The sequence below is a fragment of the Poecilia reticulata genome, chromosome 20, assembly GCF_904066995.2.
Source record: "Poecilia reticulata chromosome 20, P_reticulata-male-v2, whole genome shotgun sequence".
In the NCBI taxonomy this organism is placed as follows: domain Eukaryota; kingdom Metazoa; phylum Chordata; class Actinopteri; order Cyprinodontiformes; family Poeciliidae; genus Poecilia; species Poecilia reticulata.
Window position 1 is genome coordinate 7,642,344 of NC_088849.1, and position 17,422 is coordinate 7,659,765.

At 40.5% G+C, this 17,422-nt stretch overlaps 2 protein-coding genes across 2 annotated transcripts in view; one reads left to right on the top strand and one right to left on the bottom strand.

Annotated features, from left to right (window-relative positions):
* Positions 1-17,422, bottom strand: part of ahrra (aryl-hydrocarbon receptor repressor a) — a 71,360-nt gene that overhangs the window by 33,378 nt on the left and 20,560 nt on the right. The gene's annotated exons all lie outside the window — the stretch shown is intronic.
* The window catches only part of rps20 (ribosomal protein S20), a 49,737-nt gene continuing 49,434 nt past the window's right edge, over positions 17,120-17,422 (top strand). The window contains exon 1 of the mRNA XM_008438323.3: positions 17,120-17,166. Within this exon, the coding sequence (XP_008436545.3) occupies positions 17,135-17,166 (32 nt within the window). The 5' untranslated portion in view covers positions 17,120-17,134. The remainder of the gene's footprint in view (positions 17,167-17,422) is intronic.

Below are 17,422 nucleotides of genomic sequence, written 5' to 3' on the forward strand. Positions count from 1 at the left end.
TTCTGTTTATACTGCTCTGCAGATTGTTGTTATGTATTACTGAAGAGAGGGAGAGGCAGAGGTTTGCCTCTCTGACACCAGTAATTGTTCCCACCACCACAGGGCCACTTCCAGCTGCCAAAACTACCTTCTCCATCCGCCGAGCTGGGGGCGAGAAGTGGGGGTGGGGACACCTGGTGAGTCAATGTAGCTTGGAGCCCTCGCCGCGCGCGCTCACTGGAGCCCTGTTTGCTTGAGAGACTGATGATATCTGAGCCTCCAGAGCAACAGGTTGCAAGAGCTTCAGCATCCTCACTCTGAATTATCAGCGACAAATCACACACATGCATGGTTGCATTCACACAAACACACACCCCAAGAGGCTGATCTTTAAGAGATTTCTGCCCTGATGGTGTGTGTGCGTGTGTGTGTGTGTGTATGTGTGTGGTCTTGCCAGTTAACTTTTTTTGTTTCCACTGTGTCCTCTGATCTTTAAATAGCCAGCTGTAATGTGTCGGTTCCAGCTTTTTAAACCGACCGTCCGGACCAGACAGCCAAAAAGATCTGCTTTACCGATTGTGCAAGTCTTTAAGTTAACTTTGCCTCACGCTGAGGGGAGCTCATCAATCTTTTATGGCGAAGAAGCAGATTTAAATGCCGCAGATGGCGAAAAGAGCAAGCAAAGCTCGCTGAAATGTACAGAACCATACCGGTTTTCTTTGGGCTTTTGCACTTTTGTCACACTTGAAAGTTTCAGATCTTCAGACAAACTTTGATTTCAGACAAAGATAAGAAGAGTCATAAATACAGATGGCAGCTTTCAATTAAAGGCACCTACTCCTTAAGTAACTGGTTGTGCTGCAATTAGTGGCAAAATCTGCCTTTGAAAAACAGAGAATGAGTCATTTATATGGTTGTGGAGGACTTTTGACCAACACACTGGAGTTTGTTGAAAGATTAATGGTCTAGTTTAGGGTGATGCCACTGCGGCTTAATCAAAAATAAGTCTGAACTTTGATGGAGACAAAAAAAAATCAACATTTTATTGATTTATTTTTAGGTATTTGAGGGTTTTTTTAGATTTCACTTTAGCACTTAGGGTTAAGGTTAGTCCTTAGGGTTGAGGTTATCTCTAACCCGATAAGACTAAAGCTCCAAATGCGCCGAAGCTTAAGCTCACAAAGTGATGGCTGGACATTTTCCTTCAGGATCTACTGCTAGCCAGCAGGCTCCATTAAAAATGGAAAGTTGTTCAGGCCTAAAGCAGCAAGGAAACCACAGATCATCATACCACCACCACTGTATCTGTCGGTATGATGGTCTTTTTTCTGGAATGGTTGGTTTTTCACCATACGTAACAGAACTAACATCTCTAATGAACGCACAGAAGTCTTGGGGATCATCAATTGATTGATCAATGGATGCCATTTTTGATGGATTTTGAGTAATTTTAGGTAGTCAAACAGCTTGGTCTCTCATCTACTTTGCGTTTCTTCAGAAGAGGTTGCAGTGTTTTACTTTTTGAGATCAGCATACTTTAGATAGTTTTATTTAAGGGATTTTCTGACTCTGCGGGTCAGGCAGCTGGTGAAACTGGACCAACAGAATATAGCTTAATCAACGTTAATTCACAATTTATCAAATGTGGGTAATTTTTCACCTACAATCGTGGTGATGTGGATAGATGTTTTCCCTTAATACATGAAATCAACATTTGAATTACTCACTTTATCTTTGATGTTAACATTTTATTTCAATGACCATAATCTGTTAGGGGTCAAAGGCTTTTAAAAGTACTGCAGCAGCATAAAAAAAAACCTCGGAGAAAAAGAAGAAACAGTAAAAGAAAAAAAAATACAAGATGGGAGGAGATGTTAAGAAGAACAAAGAATGAAATTCTTCTCTTTCACAGGCAGGCAGTGAAACATGAAGAAAGCATGTGGTGGAGGGAGGGAGAAAGCCTTTTTAGATTTCACCATCCTGCGCGACGCCGTCAGAGCCAGAGCTCCAGATGTGGCTCAAACATGCATCGAGTTTCATTGAGATAAAAGTCGGGTCTTTAGCGGCGTAGACCTGGCTTTCGGATCAAACCCATTCCGGCCTGGCGAATGCTCGCGCGCACGCAGGCGGCTACGCTACGGTAGCGGATGAGTGATGGGCTTTGGCTTCAGTTTTAAAATTTATTAAAAAAAAAAAAAGTGTTACACAAGGGTAGCCAAATTACTCGGTTTTGATTTATTACACAGCCGCACCGTGATGAACACCATTTACCCGGCATTTATCCACAGCTGTCGAGACTGATTTAGGGAGTCTCAGAGTTCACATCATCGCTGTGAGCTGAAAACTAACAGCTTGAAATTTTTGAGCACTTTTTTATGCTCCTAATGGTAAACGTAGAAAGCCTTACAACTCTTTTCAGGAGCCCACATACTCCTTTGCTTTTTTGTCTTCAGAGGGTGAACTTTCAGCCAGTCGAGACTTAACTCCTCCGTTCTAACAAAGGATAATGAACCAACTGCCTCATTTCAACACTTTCCTGATGTGAAAGTCAGCAGCTGACATCACATCTGCCTTCCCTCCCCTTTCCCTTTGCTCCATCGTCACAGCTTCTGCCTTGCTACACATTTAGAGTCATTACGGAGAATTTTACACGCTATCCCCAGCAGAGGAAGAGCATGAACTCGGATGCTAGACGGGTCAAGCTGACGGCAGCATAAAAGTGCTCAAGCACCTTGCTTCAAACATTTTTCAAATGTATCGCTCAGAAAAGTGAGTTGCAGTGAATGAGTCTCTTGTTATCATTCATTGATGATAGATCCATATCCAGGAAGCCGGTGGCTGGTCCAGAAGACCAAAAACCACTAAAAAGTTACAAATCAAAAACGTCTCAGCAGTTAATTCATGAACTGTCGCCTTGCTTGCATTGAGTGGTTGTTTACAGAAACGTCTAATGATTATTTACACAGGAAACTGAGGTAGGAGGCAGCACGACACCGCCGATCTTCCTGTGTGAAACACATGATTAGAATTAAAAATGACAAGCCTTTTCAGATAAAAAAATTGCCTGATATAAAAAAGTAAAGGGGTACATGAAAAAAAACCTCCACAGTCTTAACTTAATTTGACATACTCTGATTAAATCATTGTAAATGCTCCTATGTTTTTTCTAGATGAAGATCATTGGTGCTGCACAACCTCCTACCTCAATTTCCCAAGTAAACATTCATCAGTCGCTTTGTAAATAACCACCCAATCAAAGTAATGATGGTCTAAAAGTTAGTAAAATGGTGTTAATATTAAATAATGTGACCGTTTTTAAATTGGAGCTGATCAGACTAGATCTCAGCTTCGGTCCAGTCCTGACTTCTGCTATCATCTCTTGGCATACAGATTTTTTTAAGACGAGGCATTCCAGAGCTACCATCGCTTATTCTGCTGAAAACTGTGTTTTATGGATGCTTTTAGATCGAAATATCATCCTTGTTTTGTTTTGTTTTTTTTGTTTGTTTGTTTTTTAAAATCAGCAATACCTCATTTATTTCAGTGCCAGCTTCTTCATTGGTTCTTGGTGCACTTGGTGTTTTCACACCTGATAGACCGTTAGACTCGGTACGATTGGGTACCAAAACTGTAACATTTGTTACATTTTGTGTTTGTGTTCAATGTCAAATGATCCAAACGCTCATAAAAACCCATTTCCCCACTTCACCTATAGTGGCGCTACACCAAGAACCACTGAAGGAAGCAACGTGAAAACCTCTGAAGTAGACATGAGTCTTTCTTCAGGAAATGTAAACAATAGTGGAGTAATGTCAGATTTTAGCTATTTTTGTTGTTGGTAAAAAACCATGCCTGGTTTTCACATAGGCGTTCGAACCATGCCAGAGTTCACTTAAACCGAACCGAGACCAATGTTTTTAGGGGAACCAGAGTTTGTTTTTTGGTCTGCATCAGAGTTTGATTGCACATTCCCAAAGGAGCTGGACCTTTTAGCCAAACAAACTATAGTTTGATTAAAGCGGACTAAACAGGGCTGGTGTGAATGCACGCTTAAAGAGCAATGCTTTGCTTACACCGGATGTCTCGACAAGCTTAAAATGAAAAACCCTTACATGTGTGACAATCTGCCTATTGATATAAGAAAGTCATTAATATTCAAGGTACTATAGCATAGTATAAACAAGCGATCTGTATCTGCTAGACTTTTTTGCATTTCTTTGACTTGTATTTGTAAGAAATTACAATAGATAATGTCATAGGTGCTTTCTGTGTCTCCAGTTCATGTTTCGCTGAGTCTTCGCCAAACAACCCGACTGACAGGCTGCAAACTGGAGCACTGACTGTTGCGCTTAAGGCATCTTTCATGGAGCCTTTTTTATTTGATTTGTTTTCAGTTTCACTTAAATCACGTCTGAGAGAACGATCTTTAATCTACAGGGCAATCAAATGACATCTTCCTCTTCAGACTTCTCATCAGAAGTAAGGTGAGTAAAATGGAGGCTAAAAAAAAAGTAAAGAGGAGAAAGAATGTTTGTGATCACTGTTTCCAGACACAGACACAGATGATGTGTGTGTGTGAGTGTGTGGGTGTGGAGGCTATCGGTCATGCAAAGGATCTTATCGGATCGGTGTCAGAAACGACCCCCAACCCCCTGTCTCTGCGAGCGTCGCGTCTCCCGTTGTGTTTACATGTGGCTTACATTTACACAGCCTACTGCACCACATCAGTCTGTTTCCTCCCAGTGTGCCGTGCCTCTATCTGCGAGTGAGTCACTGTTTACTGTGTCAGCTCCCCGTCCCAGAGGTGTGCGCTCGTGCATCTGTCCGCGTGCACGCACGCCTCTGGGTGGGTCTACGTTGGAGGAAGAAAGCAGGGAATCCCTAAAGCGTGTTTATCCTCCGTCAGTGCAGACTTTCAGGCATCGCATGCGGCGGGGCCGGACTTCTGGAGCCGGGCCGCGCCTGTGCCGCGGCTCATAGCAAGAGGCACAGGCTGACATTTAGGCGCAGGGCTTAAAGCCGGCGTCATGGGACGGTTAATGGATTTCAACCATCTATTCACCTGTCATCCCTATTAAATCCAGAGCTTCTCTATCCATGGCCAAACGAGATCGCTTATTGACACAACAAGCCTTCATCTGGTTAAGCTCTCGAGTTTTGTCAGAGGATCTGCTCCCGGCTTCCCTACTGGAAACACCAGTTCGCTCTCATCTCATGTAAATGCCAGATGGAAATGTTTTGTCTTTAGGGGAATCAACAATGTGCTGGTGATTTTGAGCAAAAGGTGGCTCCTCGGCTCCAGAACCAGCTGGTTTCGATGACGGATCCAGAAGCGCAGTGTGGGTGGCCAGTCCGCAACAGATCACAGCAATGACAGCAGAAACCAGTATGAAGTCTCCTTTGTGTGTGAGAGTATGTTGAGGTTTTGTTGTTTGGGAGTCGGAGCTGTGTCTATTTATGGCCGAAATGACAAAAACACGACGCTGCCGCGAAGGGGCTGAGTCTTCATCTCTGAAGTATTTTTAGGGGCAACGTTATTTTTACTTGTACATTCTGTAGAGGAGTGGGAAAACACAAAAGATTTCACAACACAAAGCATGCAGTCCTGTTTCAGGGCTGGTATTTCTGTCCACAAACAGCCGGTGTTTAGCTGTCACTTATTATGCCTGGTTTCACATGGCAGGTTTTTAAAATTGTCCGCTGATTTTCACAACCAGTGAGACTCTTATACATGACGATACAAAAAATATCATACATAACCGGTTTGGTCTTACCAGACACGGACAAATTTCACTCAAACATTCAGATGAGACGGGAAATTTCACAAAACATCTCGAGTCCTGATGTGAGTTCAGAAGTAAACAAACATGGCCGACTAGGAAGAAGCAATGTCGACAGTTTGTGAATTCACTGGACTTTCTGGCAGTTGTTTTGTCAAGTCAAGTTTATTTGTGTAGCACATTTCAGCAACAAGGCAGTTCAAAGTGCTTTACGCCATAGAAACACTGAACAGCACCCAGTTTAGAGACGATAAAAAAACATTACACTGTGTCAAATCCTCAAAATGATCAAGCAGATACACATCATATATTGACCAGTCTTCCAATTATTATGAATCAAAGGAAAATCTAAACAGGTAGTTTTTAACCTTGATTTGAAGAAAATCAGTGTTTCGATTGTTTTGTAGTTTTCTGGAACTTTCTTCTGGATTGGTGAAACTTGTTGAATATCCCCGATTTAAGACCAGAGTAGGCCAGATCTCTCTTAACCCACCGCACACAGCAGGAATATCTCCTAATATTATCTTAACATTCACCATGATACTTAGGGCGTCCTTAAGATTTTCAGAAGCGGAAAATTGGGTAAAAAAATCTGCATAATTATATTTCCATGCTTAAGGCGAATACAGTTGGTAGAAATTGATTTTATGAGGGATATTAGACAAAGGAGGTTGCAGACAGAGGCACACCACACTTATCAGATTCAGATTTTGAAAACTGTGTTTTTTCTTCCAATTCACAATTATGTATTTTGTTTGTTCATATAAATTTCCAATAAAGTGCGTTGAAGTTGTACTGTGATAAAATCTGCAAAGAGGCTATTAGTACATTTGTATAAGTTGAGGATCTTGAACATCAAACGGCGTCATCGGTTCTTTGGGGGGTGGGGGAGGTTTCTCTAATACACCACACAGTAGACTGTTGAGGCAACATACTTCTTCTCTCCCACATCTGGAAAAAGTCATGATAGGCCTGATTTGATGGTTCACCAGCAGTTCTTCGCTTCAGATTGTAAATCTCTACAAACATGGCAGATTTTTTTCTTTTTGGTGTGTGTGAGTTGAGCTTTGGTTGTCGACATATTTCTTCCGTCATGCCTTGAAAACATTACGGAGGAGAATTGAGGTTTTTTTTTGGGAGGTTGACTATACGAATGGCAAAAATGTCTACGCTTTCGATACATCCCTTCACCCACACACATACACACACACACACCCACAAAAACTGGACAGTCTGCAGAAACAACACCATACCACCCTGGCTGCTGAGCTTCTCGGTGAAAGGGAGCGGCGATAAGGAAGATCCAGTGATAGCATCTCCAGACAGATTTACAACCCACATGTAGGCGCTTGGAAGCGCAACATCCAAGACCTGTTTAGCTTATTCTCTTGACGGATGTCTTAAACAGTTTGCGCTAAAACTACAACTGCCTCAAAATAAAGAAACAATTAAGGAGAAAGAGCAGACATAAGTCGGCAAAATGTGTACAATGCATAAGCACAAAAATGCGTCCACGTGACGAGGGAACCTGACACCGGGTGCAGCTTGTGATACACACCACCTGTGAAAACAACACCACAAAGACTTCCTCTGTTTATGGACTGGCCCTTTAATTAGCCTTTAATTGGGGCGCAGCTCTTACAGTTAAGACAGTGGGAGACAAGCAGCCAGCTGTGCGGTCAGAGGAAACAGCGAGTCCTGTGAACGCAGGCACACGTTAAGCTACGGGATCGCTAACGCTTATGGACCTTAAGGTTGATTCCAAAACTCACCTCTAAGCCCCCCCCCCACCCCCTCGAAACGCTTGGAGATTTACAAACCGCATCCGAGGAGTTACGCAATGATCAAACATGTGGCCAGCAGTGAAAACAAAACCGTGGCACGCAATGGGAAAATAGGTCATTTTGCACACTCGCTTCTCCGTCTATATTTTCCCAACTCCCAAAGGAGCGGTTGTGCAGGAAAACTGGTCGGACGGTATTAGCTCACCAACATACCACCGCGTTTTTTCCTGACATTAGTCTTTTAAACAGTCTTTTTATATATATATATATATATATATATATATATATATATATATATATATATAGCGGAGCAGGGACACGCAACATCTTCTACTTTTAGAGCCACTGGTGAGGGGAGGAGAAATCTACCAGGAAGTGTGACTGGATGTTACTGGGAAGAGAAAATGACAATGTGGGGATGATCCAATGGAAAAAAAAGATGTGTGTGTTGTGAGATGACAGAACAGCCATACAGATTTCATGACGCTCTCCAGAACATCTTATTCTCTCTCTAGCTCAGCTAGAGACAGATTTCCTATTTGATGTGAAGCAACCCTAAGGATGACCACATTTCCAAAACAGGCATGTTTCTGCGCCACGTCTCACGTCATTCAGATGCTGGAGCCGTAAAAACATCACGAGTGTGAGAGACTTGGCACAAAGATGTGTTTTGTTTTTGCACTGAAAATGCGTAATTTGATTATGCTAATTCTGGGAACCCAGTGTTGTGATGCTGTGAAGATTTTATAGGCCTTGCATCTTGAATTTGGCAAGACCTACATTGATGAAATCCCCGTTTTATTGCAACCAGAAGAAAATAGTGTGAATGTAAGAGTGGGTCACATCTAGGTATGAGGGGGGGGGAACAAAAAAAAACAGCACCATTAAAGTGGGATGTACAGTACTGATTCTTCTTCTGTGGTACATCTCTATCAGCTATGCATGCTAGCTTTTTGATTATTCTTTGTGCAATATATATATTGCTTTTTTCTGTTTGAAGCAAAATATGTCTTTTCTGCCATTGAAATCCATCTTTTCTGCACCACCCAAAAGGCAAACTAACATGCTAAAGCATCACTTCTGCTCTTCAGATCCTCTGAATCACATCTAAGTTTTAAAAACAAAAAGAAAAAAATAAATTAAATAGCTCATTTACTATTAGAACCAGGGATGTGCACATGTGGACGCCCCTGCCTGCACGCTCAAAACAAACCACGCGCCTGGCCTTGATCTCACGCTCAGCAGCTCCGACGGGCAGTGGATGTGACAGGCAGGGCGCGGACGGGAGCGGGCGGGGGCCGAGAGCGAGATGATAAAGCATTGTGACAGAGCGATTTAGCAGAAGAGGATGAACTGTAAATATTGACCCTAGATACGAGGGGGAAATGGGCATGGCGCACCAGCAGGGAGTCGGTACAAATCGGGCGGATGCACACAAACACAGCATGACTCTTCGGGGTGCATTCACACCAGCCCCTGTTTAGTCCGCTTTAACCGAGCGCTAGTTTGTTTGACTAGACAGTCAAACAAACTAGTTGGGAAGGTGTGAATGCGTAATCGCACTCTGATGCAGACCTAAAATAGTGAACGCTGGCTCGCCTAAAAGCCCCGGTCTGGCTTCGGTTGAAGCGAACTCGGGTGCGGTTGGAACACATATGTGGATGCAAGTGGACTAGCAGAGACCGCTCCAAAAGCAGTAAGTGGACTGTAGAGCAGAGAATTCTGGGTGAATACAACCAAAACAAACTTCAAGAGTCTAACGCTATATGGAGAAACACCTCGTGGATTTTTAACAGCGACACTAAAATCTGACGGTAATCCAATTTTGTTTGCGTTTTGTGAAGAATAAAGTTGCTCTCACTCCTTCTTCTGAGGTATTTTTTTGTCCTTTCCTTCACTAGTTTTTTGATGCAGCGCCACCACAGGCGAGAGGGGGGGACATATTTTTCGATTAGTTTGACGCTGTGCAGTGTGAAAGTGAACCACACCAGCTGAAAATGTAACAAATGTTGCAATTTTGGTATCAAGTGTGAAAGCACTCTTTAAGGCTTTGGATCTTATTTAAAGAAGTAAAAAAAAATAAAAATCTCCATGCATCCATAAATCTGTATGGCTTAATGTAAAGCTCTGTTTAAAGTCGACTTTCAGGTAAGTGCTGCATAAATCACTGGATCATCTCCTGTTGACATGGCTGAGGCACTGCCAGCAACACGCGCTCGCCCCTGACCCCCTCGGCGTAAACTGTTTATGAAAAAGCAGCGGCCGACCCTGAGGGAACCAATCGGGTGACTTCTTGACCTTTTGAACCCCAACGACTAATCCCCACACACGCCGCGCCGCTTGCTGACCCCTGAACTTCTGGAATGTGCCCCTCCAGCAGCGGTACGGTGCCAGTTCCCAAGCGCCACGAAGCGCTCCGGCTTCGGGAAAGAGTCACGCCGCCCGACGCTGTAACTCAGCTGTAGAGCAGACCGGCTCGCCTTATGTAACAATGCTATAAAACAGCACTTCACTTCTTTTTTTTTTTTTCCAGAGGTTTCTGTTTTACTGCAGCTTGGTTGTTGCTTGTGTTGCGTTTTATAGCCGCTTTAATTCCTGCTCTAATTTTAACACGTTGGCCTTTGATGTAAACAACGCTATAAATTTATGAACATCTCTATATTACTTAGTAGGGATGGCGAGTATATTTAGGGATGGAGCTACTTTAATTAAGGCTGGCCAGGACTTAAGCAGACTTAAGCTACTTTCCAGCTATATTAGAGTCATTTCCTAGTACAGATCAGTGTGACTCGGCTACACTTCGCCTCCTGCTCACCTGCTTAAACTTGCAGCATCGTGTGACTCCAGTTTCAGAGTTTGGCACTAATTGCTCAAACATTTTACGTCTCCCCAAATGCATACCACAGAGACAATATGCTGTGTAGGTAAGTAGATTTTTGCTACATTGTGCTTAAATATGTGCAGGACCTCATTCCTGCTGCAGACACATTGCCATTACAGCCAAAGGTTGAAGATTATCTCTGACGAGTGACTCGACTGCAGTGTCTTTACGTCACCGCCTAAGCTTGCGTGGATATGGGTGAGGTATTACTTTAAATTAAACTGAAACAACAAACAAAGGATCACACAAATGCAAAAGAATAGAGTTGAGTTTTACTGTTTTATTGAGAAGGGAGCAAATTCTTCATTGTTCTTGAACTTTTTGATTTTTTTTCCCTGTCACAGCTTTAAGCTTCAAACGATTTTAAGTTGAGATTTTATGACTTACCAGCTCAAAGTAGCACATAAATTTAACATGGGAGGAAAACAGCGCATTATTTTTAAGCATTTTTACAAGTAATAATCTGAAAAGCGTTGGACACAGATTCATTTAGGCCCCTTTACTCTGATACCCTAATTGGAATCTCATAATTTGCAATGTTGTGCTCTAGTCATACAAAGTTCAAATATGGTTAAATATGGGGGATGGTTGGGAGATCCTGCTGCTTTACAATCAAGCATAGCAAAAATTGTGATATTTTTGTTTATGTCTTGCTCTTGTTTCTCACACTGCATATAGCTCTCTAACCCCCAGAGTCGTGAGCTAAAAAGTTCTTTTTTTAAGCATAGAATGCATCTAACCTTGCATGGGTTGTTAACAGAAGTGAACCAGTGGAAACAATGAATGTTGTCTAGCTAGCCAACTGGAAATAAATTTGCACTTACCCACATTAGATGCAAAAAAACTAGCTAGCAAGAGTATATTAGCTGCGGGCTAGCGGCAGCTGCGTGCAACTTAAACTTTTGCCTGACAGAAAAGTACAGCAAGAAAAAAAAAAAAACTACATATACAAGATTAAATAGTCCTTAAGACCTGTGTGTGGACATCCTATATGTTGGGTTGCTTTTATCCTGAATAACAGAAAAAATAGCTTTTCTCTGTCTTTCATCATTTTCCTCCTGGCTAAACACAGCGAATCTCATGTCTTTTTTTTCAGCTTTATAAGTCATAGTGTAACCAACAGCAGGATGTTTTAACACAGCCAGGCTTTGTTCCTACGGTTCCACTCTCCTTGCTGTGGGACCTGAACAGCGAGTGCTGGACAGAGACTTTATCTCACACCCAAAAGTGTGAGAGCTGCGAACCTGATTCAAAACAAAGATGATAATTGTCATGACAGAGACTCATTCAGTCTTCCTCTCCATCTGTGTGTGTGTGTGTGTCTCAGAGCAGGACCTGGTGCCCTGCCCCTCTCCCCTCCCTCTTGCCCCGCTGCCGTCCCTGTAGAGCGGCTCATGCGTGGATACAATGTGCTCCTCTGTGCTCTTTGAAGGCCGGCATTACCGTTCACACGCAATCCCCACCAAACACTGATACGCTTCTGTCTCAATCCGCTCCTTCAAGCCGCTGTTTATTTCCCCTCCCCAAATAAACTTTTAGTTTTATTTTGCCCTGCTTATGACAGCGCACTGGAATGGCATATTTGTTGTTTAAAATGAACACACTTTTTCTTTTTTTAAATCTATGGTGTTCCTTAAAAATGTCAAATGAAATAATGACGGACCGGAGCCTACGGACACAATACATTCACCTGAACTACAATAACTACTGAAAACAAATACAAGATAAGTCAAAGCAAGTGTTTAGAAGAACTAAGCTGCTGAATAGCCAAATATTTCTTTTCTTAAACTTTAGGTCATTTGAACACAATGGAAATCAAAGTATGGGATATTTAATTTTTCGAGTAGACGCTTACATCAAGCTGCTTTAATTTATTTAATTATGCTCACCATTAAAGTTTTAACATGTCCTAAATGATTTCAGATGTAAAATGTCAGCTGAATGTGAACTCTATTTTTTCTTTCTTTGTTTTTTCCTTTCTTTAAATCTTTTTTATTTTATTTTGTTCATTAGGAGCATAAATATATGGTGTGGAATCATTTTTTGTAGTGTGCAATTAGGTACAAATATTTTTTTAAAACAACAAATTAAGAAAAAATGGAAAATGTGAAAAAAAAATTGTTAAATTATTGACTTGGTAGCCTTGGATGTTCAGTGAGTTAGTAGTTGTCAGAATATATTTCCACTTTATGTGAAAAAATTTTTGGACGAAATTGTTCCACTGTGAGAGAATAAACAACATAAAACAAGAACAAAATAAGAATAGAAAATAAGATTTATATATATATATATATATATATATATATATATATATATATATATATATATATATATATAGACAAGCTTCAGTATATGCAAAACATCTACCCGGGAAATTTGAATCTTTATTTGTTTTTGCAGAATTTTAAATACATTTTCATTCCACCCTCTTTGCATAAAAAAACAGCAATCGACCAAAAGAAAAACATAAATTTTTAAAAATCTGTAATCGTTTCTAGTATCAATGCCATTTTTTCCTCAATAGCCACCATTTATCTGTTTCTGTGTGACAGTAATTCTAATTTTTATTCATTTGCTTATTTTTACTAAAAACTATTGCACATATTGCCTCTTAATGCGTCGCTAACGGAAATATGAGAATAAAACTTAAAAACAAAATATCAGAGAGAAGATTAAAAATTATTTAAATGCTGTTTAATTTTGTCCGTAGCAGTCCAGCTCAGTGCCAGCGTCCTTTTTAAAAAAAAAAGAGTTATTAATAGGTTTGCTTTTGCTCTTTACTTCCTCGTCTCCGTCTGCAGATGGTCGCGTAGTCAGGCAAAAATAATCCCCATCAGACAGTTATGTAACAAATGTGACAGGCCTTACAGTAAGGCCTCGCTGTCCTCTGTCTGACTGTATGTGAACACACTGAGAGCATTTCGTCAACATGCTCGCCTGCCTTTCACTGCCACCTTGCACATTTTTTTTTGTTTTGTTTTTTTGTGCTGCATTTTTTGACCTGTGCTGTTTGTTTTGCCCCGCAGTGCGAACCGGTCCCTAACACTGTCGCCAGACAGAGCAAAGGAGCAGACCATACACACACATGCACACACACGGCGTGCCTCACAGGACGGTTTTAGTCAGCATGTAAGCATTTTATTAAAAAAAATAAAAGGATAGGAAGCAAATGAAACGCTTCTTCTTTCTCTTATTTTTTTTCTTTCCCTGCCTTTTTCATTCACTCCCTCCTTCCTTCCTTTCCTCGCTCTCTTCCTCCGCTCGCTTCAACAGATCGTTTTCATAACCACTTTTCTGAGGTCACAGCTTCGTCTGCAGTAGTCACGCAACCCTTTGCCTGCTCAGTCAGCTTTACACACACACACACACATACACATACACATACACACACACACACACACTTCGCCACGGCAATACTACGCCGCGCTACAGTAGAGCCAATCTTAAAGAGACAGCGCGCGTCTTTCTCCCAGCCTGCACAGCATGTTGCAGACTCTGCTCTTTAAGGGTCAGCGGGTCTATTTTTGGCTCCTGGAGCTCGGAGCACTGACATATGGGTGACCTGTGTCTAGATGTGAGGAGCATTTATATCTAAATTCTTTGACTGGATCAGAATTTCACAATTTAATCTTAAACATGCAAGAAATTTTGTTTTTTTCCCCAATGTGGAAATTTTTTATGCCACTTCAAATAATCTCCTGCATAAACCTTAACCTAATCATTGTCCGTTACCAGGTTACAAAAGAGTTCATTTAACTACAAATGTTTTTTGTTTTTTTGTTTGTTTTTTTGTGGTTGCAACATCCTTTTTTGTGCTTGTGTGTTTCTGGGGTGGTGATGAAGACTGAGAAGGCAAAGCCATGCGTCCTCCTGTCTTGATCAGGAAGTGTCCAGTTGCTGCTCCCGCCCTTTCATCACCTGAGGCCCCGAGGGGGAAACTACAGTAACTGGGTTTGACAGTGGGACCAGATGAGGAGGAAATGAGCAAATGGTGGGCAGGAAGAAAGTAGAAGTCGCTGATTATGAATGAACTTAAGGGGCCATACAAACAAAGGGATTATTCATATTACCGCTGACGGAAAGCGAAACCTTTGCACAAGTATGCAGCTGGCATAAAGGAACACCAGACACAATCGTGGTATAGAGAAATAAATGTTTTTTTTTTTATGCTGGCGTTTTATATGTCTTGTATTGTTTTTCCCAGAAACGTAAAAATGTTGGTGTCATGTTTTGTTGAAAAAAAAACCTGTAAAAATTGGTGATTAAGTATTTTTACACTTGAATAATCATTTGTTTTAAAAAATAAATTTTATGGTGATATTAATCTGCAAAAGAATTTCAAACTTATTTAAAGATCATCTTAAAAAAAAAAAAAAGTTCCATAAAAGAAAACTAGACTTTCCTTTTAAGGAAGCAGTTTTAAGCTAAGCTAATTATTGCACTTTTTTGTTCAAATTAGTCAAATATTAAAGCTGATATTCATTGTGTTTTGCATTCATTTAGCATCTTAAATTATAGACTTTTACACGTTTTTTTAACTACAACGGAAACTACATACATCTCTTTAACCCCTATTTTATTCTGTATCTAAGCTAGCTGGTTTACAAGCTAGCAGGTGTTAGCCTGTAGCTTTGCGAAAACATGAGCAAAAACGTCTTTATGTTTGATTAAAAATACCGACTAAAAATGTTGTGCTGATAGCTAAAAGATCCCTTATCCTATTACAGTTTGTAACCAGCTTAGGATTTATTAAAGTACGGAATCAAGATGAGGAAGGCTCCACTGAAAGAAGTGGAGCATCTTCCCCATCTTTTGATGCACACTGCTACCTAGCTGAAAATTTGACTGTTTGGATATAGTTTCACTTGTGGAAAAATAAAAAAACACTATAAAAAACAAAAATGGCTAGAAGATTTCATATCCTGGCCAAGAAGCTCTTGAAAATCACCAATAAATCTAGTGGTTATTTATTCAACTTTTTTGACTGTGCATCAAATTGACTAGAAATATTTGTTATGGATGGTATTATTAGAGATATTTTTGAAGCTGTAAGAGTGACTGTTGCTTTTCTATCTTAAAAGAAAATAATTAGAATTTCTTTGTATGGAATGTATGCCGATATTATGATGGCATAAAATTATTTTAACACACAGCTATCACAACAGAGGAATGCCCAACAACCATTGGCTTAAAATTTTAATTGGTTTAAACCTTCAATGATCAATTACAAATTTAAACCAATTCAATTTACATCTATTTTCATTTTTATATTGACTTTAATTTGAAAAATATTTAAATATATTTATTCAATGATGGTTTAAATGACACAAAAGGCTTTTTTGAAAAATCTATGGCCATCTCTCCTTCGACTTCCTCTAAAAAACACACTTAAAACATCCCTTACTTATATTAATGATCACATTTAAATAAGATGAAGAAAAGAAAATCCTCACACGATTATGTCACTCCTCCCACTGCCACCATTTTTTTCATTGAGCAAATCCAAATGACATTAAATAAACCAAAAGCTCTAAGCCTTCCAGTTGTCTAAATGCTAGGATTGGTTTGGTCTGGTTTGAGCATGTCGCTTATGTTCATTGTATTTCATGTTAAAGGTCCCTCGAGGGACCGGTGTTGCAAACTAGTCACGGCTATAAACTAGCAAAAAAGTGAACAATAAAAAAACATACGAGATTTGAATGTTGTTACCCGCTCACACCCTCTGTAATCAAAGCAGACTTTATAGTTATTTACCCTAAACATAGTGGACAATAAATCCTCGCCAGCCAGAATGAGTTGTTCTAGCTCATCAAATCGTGATGTTTGCGTTTTTTTTTTGCTTTTTTTGTCACGAGACCAGCAGCGAGCGAGTGGAACGCTCTGAATATGGCCTGGAAATCGACAGGGAGTTTGGCCAGGAGACGGGCTGCATGAGAAGAGGAGTGGCTTGAAGTAGCAGGGAGGAGAGGAGCTTGCCAAAACTGAAGGCTTAGGCCTGAAGGCTTTTGGCAGGTGTTTTGTCTCTGCTATCCATCCAGCTGCTGACTACAAACATGGGAGGCGTTTCAAGAAAATCTATTAGCTGTTTGGACAGGCTGTAATCTGAGTGATCTTCTGCTTTGCTGCTTGTACTCATCTCTGCACGCTGACTGCTAATTAATTTTTTACAAGATTGCATTTTATGAAATAGTGAAATAAAAGAAAAGACAATGACGTGTCTGTGAAAAGCTAAAATTAAACTTTAGAGCCTCTGCTCTAACCTGCAATAATAAGTTGTGAATTACAACTTGTATATGTTTTTTTTCTTTTTTCAATGATTAGCAAGGGTGTAATAAGATTTAGAAAAAATTACCAAACATAGTTGCTCCTCAGTATTTCTCATTTGAGCCTTACAAACAGCTGTCTGGTTGCTCTCAGATATGAAGAGGACTTCTTTGAGATTTACACCTTGAATGTGTTTACGTGGGTCTCATTTTTAAGTAAGACAGGAAGTAGTTCTTGAGTTGACCTGTTGTGCTGACAGAGTTGACTACAGAAGGCTGCCTTCTGGTCTAGCTAGCAACATTCGGTTACAAATGCGTTGAAGAAGCTTACATTACCTTTTCAGTCGTTCGTCTGCCAGCACAGGAAAAGGGGGGGAGACTAAAAAGAGACAGAAACTATAAAAATACTCTGACTCACTGTAACCTGCTAATGACGCTAATGTCGGGATGTGCTGCGGAGCTTCCTGTTGCCATCAAACGTGAGTCTGAAACCATGTTTACATATATTTACTCGAGGATTCAACAATTATAATCTGTTTATGGATTTAAACAATGTTGTCATGCTAACTGTGATATCATAATATTGACCCCTCTCCAGCAAAATGTTGTATTTGCTGAATGTGGGTTGTTTCGTGGCAAAATAACGTTTTTTTCCCGTTATGCTAGATGCATCATTCGTTACAAAAACACTTTTAGCTTGTAAAAATAAAATCACTTCCTATTATGTTCATTTAA